A 7,500-nucleotide genomic window follows, 5' to 3' on the forward strand; every position below is an offset into this window, starting at 1 on the left:
CACTCCCACAACGCCGGGGTGGTGCCTGTCTCACTGGAGGGAAAACTCATCAGCACAATGAAGTTCACTAAGGCGGATGTCTTGTCCAAAGAGACCATGCGAGCGATGTTCAGGGAAAATGAAGTCCCTGACCACACGACGGTCACGAGGAGAGTCGCGCACTTCGGTGAGTTGTGTCAACACAATGTTTTCTTCTTTCTTTCGTTTATGGAAAGCAAATGACTTGAATGGAGGGGGTGGGGTTTGGTGTTGGTTCAAACAAAATTGTATTCAAAATACATGACATTTTTCAATTGACAGTTTGCAAGGCCGAGAGGACACAAACTCGAGCAAAAATAGCTTATATCACGTGACCAAATCAATACAATATTAGACAAAATAATCTCCATGACGGTGGACTTGACACGAATAAACCGGAAGAAATTTTTTTTGGGTGGGGTGGGGAACTAGAGCAAAACTGAGGAATCTTCAGAGGGAAAAAAGGAGGGGGGGGGGGGGGGGGAGGGGCACATACGGGCAACCAAAAGGAAAGACTGGGATGAAAGCGCGATGGAAAGAAATCAGAAATTCTGGGGATATGCAAGTTGCAACATTATTATTCTTACTTATTCCCCCCTCTGCTTCTTTACCTCTGTAAACTTGTAGAGCTAGTTATTTTTCGATAATGACCCAGCAACCAAACAAATAACGAGCCAGCAACCACCTGAATCCTCGATAGTGCAATGGGTTGAGAAGCTGTTCTGTTTCGGTACTACTCAGTTTGCGACTGAAAAGTTCCGAACGCTCTAATGTACGAAGTATACATTTCTGGAGCAAACAATACAAACATACCGCATTTAAATTAACAACTACAGGCCTGAACACATGAATCTCCATATAAAATCCATGAGTTAGGTTGTTTTCTGAATCTAGATCTGCCGTGCACAAACGTTCATCACAAGCAAATTCCCAAGGTAAGTAACTCATACTTTGTCTAGCGACAAGAGTAGTTCCCCTTCTTGTCACTCAGTTTCTTCGGCAACACTGACTGCAATCCGACGGTCAGTTTTCAACAATATTTCATTTTATAAACAGATCACACGCAACCAAATGCACACATCTCATCAATTTAAACAACATAAAGCGGTTTCATACACTATTTTACCCAGAAAACTGAACTTCATACAGTAATTAACGTTGGAACACGGGTGCAAATGTTCGTCTGCTAGTCCCATTTGACGAAAGAACATTATCCAAAGCGATACTAAAACATAAAAAGAACACACAATATCTGCCTTTACCGCCACAGCAGAATAACAGCATATCTGTGTACGTGATTTTAGTCCAAAACAGGGAAACTGACAAGAAGTGTTAACAGAATGGAATGATTTGCACGGAACTATACAACCGCGTATTACTCGATCGCCTGCGCAGGTTGACTGGTTGAGTGATTCGGATTCGATCAAACTTTCGCACAAAAACTCCTGTTTTCTTTGAATAACTGAAGAAAGGAGGAATAAAGAGGTTACACACCTCGTCTCAGAGATTATAAAAAATAATGGTCTCAGTTCGCGGTCATGAAAAAGCTCGCTGAAGATCGCTGAAGCTCGCATTTTTCATGATCCGCTAACTTCGACCATTATTTCTAATAATCACTGAGACTCGGCATGTAACCTCTACTGAATCTTAGCAGATATACTTTTTCGAGACGAGGGTCGTGGTGTATGTGTGTGGGTGTGTGTGTAGAGCGATTCAGAGTAAACTACTGGACCGATCTTTATGAAATTTTACATGCGAGTTCCTGGGTGTGATATCCCCAGTCGGTTTTTTTCATTTTTTTGATAAATGTCTTTGATGACGTCATATCCGGCTTTTTGTAAAAGTTGAGGCGGCACTGTCACACCCTCATTTTTCAATCAAATTGATCGAAACCTCGGCCAAGCAATCTTTGATGAAGGCCGGACTTTGGTATTGCATTTCAGCTTGGCGGCTTAAAAATTAATCAATGAATTTGGCCATTAAATTTAAAAATCTGAAAATTTTAATTAATTGTTTTGTATATTAAATGATCCAAAATTATGTTTATCTTATTCTTCATCTTTTTCTGATTCCAAAAACATATAATTATGTTTTATTCGGATTAAAAACAAGCTCTGAAAATTAAAATATAAAAATTTCCGAAATCGATTTCAAAACAATTTCATCTTATTCCTTGTCGGTTCCTGATTCCAAAAACATATAGATATGATATGTTTGGATTAAAAACATGCTCAAAGTTAAAACGAAGAGAGCTACAGAATAGTGTGCTATCCCGCTCAGCGCGACCATTACCGCACTATTCTGTCTTGTCGATTGTACTGCCTTTGCCACGAGCGGTGGACTGACGAAACTACGAGTATGCGGTTTTGGTGAAAAAATGCAGTGCGTTCAGTTTCATTCTGTGAGTTTGACAGCTTGACTAAATGTAGTAATTTCGCCTTACGCGACTTGTTGACTCACATGCGAAGCAAAAGTGAGTCTATGTACTCACCCGAGTCGTCCGTCCGTCCGTCCGTCCGTCCGGCCGGCCGTCCGGAAAACTTTAACGTTGGATATTTCTTGGACACTATTCAGTCTATCAGTACCAAATTTGGCAAGATGGTGTATGATGACAAGGCCCCAAAAAACATACATAGCATCTTGACCTTGCTTCAAGGTCAAGGTCGCAGGGGCCATAAATGTTGTCTAAAAAACAGCTATTTTTCACATTTTTCCCATTTTCTCTGAAGTTTTTGAGATTGAATACCTCACCTATATATGATATATAGGGCAAAGTAAGCCCCACCTTTTGATACCAGTTTGGTTTACCTTGCTTCAAGGTCAAGGTCACAGGAGCTCTTCAAAGTTGGATTGTATACATATTTTGAAGTGACCTTGACCCTGAACTATGGAAGATAACTGTTTCAAACTTAAAAATTATGTGGGGCACATGTTATGGTTTCATCATGAGACACATGTGGTCACATATGATCAAGGTCAAGGTCACTTTGATCCTTATGAAATGTGACCAAAATAAGGTAGTGAACCACTAAAAGTGACCATATCTCATGGTAGAAAGAGCCAATAAGCACCATTGTCCTTCCTGTCTTGAATTAACAGCTTTGTGTTGCATGACCTTCGATGACCTTGACCTTGGGTCAAGGTCACATGTATTTTGGTAGGAAAAATGTGTAAAGCAGTTCTTAGTGTGTCATTGCTAGGTTTAGTTATGTAGCATGTGAGTCGTATGGGCTTTGCCCTTCTTGTTTTTTCTAGGAAAAGGCAGTAATTTGTTACGAATATAACTAATACTGCAGGGGGGTGGGGGTTACAGCTTTTGTTAAATGCGCGTTAGGAGAAGTCAGTAGAAATAAGCTACAGTAGAAATAAGCTATGTGAGGGGGAGCTAGTACTCCCTCCATGCAAGTCAGAAAGCACTAAAGACACAGATATTTATTGTGGAATTCTACTGGAATACGATATACATGTATGTTGCTCTATCAGCACAATAACATTGTGGGGGGCCGGCTAGCTCAGGTAGTAGAGCACTGGACTTGTGATCCTAGGGTCACGGGTTCGAATCCAGGCCGAGACGGACACGAGTCAGCTTTATGTACAGGCTCAGAGACGGCATCCACGTCCCACCCCCGTGTCACCAAATTGGCTCGTAAAAGACCTGGGTCATTGTGCCATAAGTGCAGGTGGCTGATTACACCTAAACACGCACACGCCTGGGTAGCGCGACCCTGTTGCTGCTAGCTTTCCGCTGGGAGGGAGCGACCCGAGTTTCCCAGCATTGGGATAATAGAGCAGTGTGTGTGTGTGTGTGTGTGTGTGTGTGTGTGTGTGTGTGTGCTCTCTCTCTCTCTGTCTCTATTTCTCTCAAACTCTCTCTCTTTATCTATCTCTCTCTCTCTCCCCCCCCCCTCTCCCTCTCTCTCTGTCTCTCTCTTTCTCTCTCACTCTCTCTCTTTCCTTTAGACTTTTTACTTCTGTGTGTTTATAGCAAATGAAATGAAATGAACATTGAAATAATATAGTGTTTTTGTTTGCATTGTGCAGGTTCCACGTTCTGGAACAGGGGGGTGTCTGGCGTTTGGCTGGAACTCTCTCCCCAGTCATAACGCTGACCACTACTGACCAATGGTCACCATGGCAACCGTCTACTGCGTTCATGGCGTATTTTGCCGTCCTGCAGCTCTCATTTTATCGCCATTGTTTGATATTCTTTTAAACTTGAATCTGATTTATTTACGACGTTTGGCTGTTTTCCTGTTTTCTTCTTTTTTGATTCATTCAATCATTCACTGTGTGTTTGTGTGTGCGTACGCGCGTGTGTGTGTGTGTGTGTGGGCCTTTGTGTGCGCCTTTTCGTGTGTGTGTGTGTGTGTGTGTGTGTGCGCGCGCGCACAGCGATTCCCCAAAACTACCTGACAGATGTTTATGAAGGTTAACATTTGATTACTTCCAGATCATATCCACAGACACAGACGTTTTTCCCCAATTTTTTCTCTCTCCGATAAATGCGTTTGATGACGCCTCATTATACAATCTTGCTGATTGAAAGTTTATCATATCATCTTATAAACATACCGGTAAGTTTATCATATCATCTTATTACCGGTAGTGACAACAACAAACTGAAAAATGCCAGTTAAAAGTTCCACAAACCATAATTTCAAGTGCAAAATCGCGCTGAATCACGCCTAGAATGTGAAAGTGACATTTAAACAAGTCCTGTATGCATATCAATTTCAACGCGACATCATTGACTTCGAAAGCAAAATGCCCCTCAGCTTCAAGCCACGTTTCGACTGCTGTTCGAACTCGAATTTTCCGGTGAGAGAATCACGTGATCAATATGACGTCATCGACAGAATCCGGCACGTGTGCCGCAAAAGCCGCACCAAAAAAGCCCGACAATTAGACACACTGAAAGACGAAGCGTCCAATGTACTCCTAGCTCGACATTATTATAGATACACTCGAATGAATGCATGCAAGCATGTACGCAAACAGAAAAAATACACCAAAGACAAAAAAAAGAAGAAAGGTTAATTTTTTTGGAACGTTTAAAGGCACAGTAAGCCTCCCGTAAACCATCACAGATACGGTCAGGCTTTTACACACAGTACAAACACCCTTCCATTTGAACGCTCACCAAACGGGAACATCCTAGGTGGCCTACGTAAAGAGCGAGCAATTTTCAAAGAATTTATTTTTGCGTGGTTTATCTTACCCCTGAGCCATCGTGAACCCGTGTGATCCAGTTTCCCTTTTTCACAATGTAGTCGTCAGTTAGTCATTTGAATGCGACTCGATGTGAGCTTATTTACAATAGCACGTTTTTATGCACGAAACAAACGGCTGTGGTTCACAAGAACTCTAGCGATGGCTTTTGACTGTTGAGAGGAACGGCGATATGCACTGATAAACCGTCGTCTGCTACGACCCTTGCGTGACCCTGCTTCCGGGCTTTTCTTTTTTCAAACTTTCACAACTTCGAATTGTACTGATCTTGTCTTGATGAAAAAAGAATTCTTTTATGATTAAAGAATGTTTGTGTAACAAGCTGTCAATTTATTATTTAGATTTTAAAAGTTAGGTCTAGCGCAAAAACGCACCACGGTCCAAAAACATTTTGATAATCATCGATTCACGGCTATCGCCAGTTTACATCGCTAGAATGAGACCCGAAGGGAAGTAACTCATGTTTGACCTGAGTTCAGGATGGGTCCAAAAAGTGTTCGAGACAATCTGCAAATTTAATTCTTTAAAAATTGCTCGCTCTTTACGTAGGGCACCTAGGATGTTCCCGTTTGGTGAGCGTTCAAATGGAAGGGTGTTTGTACTGTGTGTAAAAGCCTGACAGTATCTGTGATGGTTTACGGGAGGCTTACTGTCCGGGCGTGATTTCCGGTATCATAACAGACTTCCAGCAGCAAAACGAGGCGCCATTGTTGTTGGACCAAGTCCACGAAAATAAATTCTTTGAAAATTTCTCACGCTCGAAAGAAAACAGCCAGGATGTTCCCGTTCGGTGAGCGTTCAAATGGAAGTATGCTTGTACTGTATGTAGACGCTCGGGGAGCTCTGTGATGGTTTACGGGAGGCTTTCTGTGCCTTTAATTCAGGACAAAACAGGTCGTTGGAAGCGGACAAACAATCGACGCGACAGTCGAAGATAAGTCCAAGAAACGTTTCTTTATTTGTGTCTGTCGTGTCTCTTGTTTGTCCATTTCAAAAGCCGTTAGGATGGTATTGTCAACGTCTTGTTTTGTTTCAAAAGCCGTTAGGCCGATGGTATTGTCAACGTCTTGTTTTGTTCAAAAGCCGTTAGGCCGATGGTATTGTCAACGTCTTGTTTTGTTTCAAAAGCCGTTAGGCCGATGGTATTGTCAACGTCTTGTTTTGTTCAAAAGCCGTTAGGCCGATGGTATTGTCAACGTCTTGTTTTGTTTCAAAAGCCGTTAGGCCGATGGTATTGTCAACGTCTTGTTTTGTTTCAAAAGCCGTTAGGCCGATGGTATTGTCAACGTCTTGTTTTGTTTCAAAAGCCGTTAGGCCGATGGTATTGTCAACGTCTTGTTTTGTTTCAAAAGCCGTTAGGCCGATGGTATTGTCAACGTCTTGTTTTGTTCAAAAGCCGTTAGGCCGATGGTATTGTCAACGTCTTGTTTTGTTTCAAAAGCCGTTAGGCCGATGGTATTGTCAACGTCTTGTTTTGTTTCAAAAGCCGTTAGGCCGATGGTATTGTCAACGTCTTGTTTTGTTTCAAAAGCCGTTAGGCCGATGGTATTGTCAACGTCTTGTTTTGTTTCAAAAGCCGTTAGGCCGATGGTATTGTCAACGTCTTGTTTTGTTTCAAAAGCCGTTAGGCCGATGGTATTGTCAACGTCTTGTTTTGTTTCAAAAAGTTGATCTGTCGTGTTTTTTACATTTAGTCAAGTTATGACTAAATGTTTTAGCGTTGACTGGGAATCGAGATGAGGGTGTAGTGTATGTATGTATGTGTGTGTGTGTGTGTGTGTGTGTGTGTGTGTGTGTGTGTGTGTGTGTGTGTGTGTGTGTGTGTGTGTGTGTAGAGGAATTCAGAGAAACTATACTGCACCGATCTTCATAAAACTTTTACATGAGAGTTTCTGAGTATGATATCTCTAGACGTGTTTTTCATTTTTTTAATAAATGTCTTTGATGACGTCATATCCGGCTTTTTGTGAACGATGAGGCGGCACTGTCACGCTCTCATTTTTCAACCAATTTGGTTGCAGTTTTGGTCAAGTAATCATCGACAAAGCCCGGACTCTGGTATTGCATTTCAGCTTGGAAGCTTAAAAACTAATCAATGAGTTTGCTCATTAAAGTTGTCATTAAAATCGATTTTTCGCAAACAGATTTAAAATTGATTGCATCGTATTTTTCATTAAATTTTGAATCTAAAAATATATACATATTTCATGTTTACTCTTAAAATGTGATCACAATTAACGAAAATAGGTTAAT

General features: G+C 41.5%; 1 protein-coding gene across 1 annotated transcript in view; it reads left to right on the forward strand.

Moving 5' to 3' along the window:
• Positions 1 to 4,258, forward strand: part of LOC138968211 (uncharacterized) — a 5,389-nt gene extending 1,131 nt beyond the window's left edge. The window contains exons 1-2 of the mRNA XM_070340764.1: positions 1 to 166; positions 4,060 to 4,258. The exon at positions 1 to 166 is cut by the window's left edge and continues 1,131 nt beyond it. Coding sequence (XP_070196865.1) covers positions 1 to 166; positions 4,060 to 4,121 — 228 coding nt within the window. The 3' untranslated portion in view covers positions 4,122 to 4,258. The remainder of the gene's footprint in view (positions 167 to 4,059) is intronic.
• The last annotated feature ends 3,242 nt before the right edge of the window (positions 4,259 to 7,500 follow it).

This window comes from Littorina saxatilis, linkage group LG6 (assembly GCF_037325665.1).
Source record: "Littorina saxatilis isolate snail1 linkage group LG6, US_GU_Lsax_2.0, whole genome shotgun sequence".
Classification (NCBI taxonomy): domain Eukaryota; kingdom Metazoa; phylum Mollusca; class Gastropoda; order Littorinimorpha; family Littorinidae; genus Littorina; species Littorina saxatilis.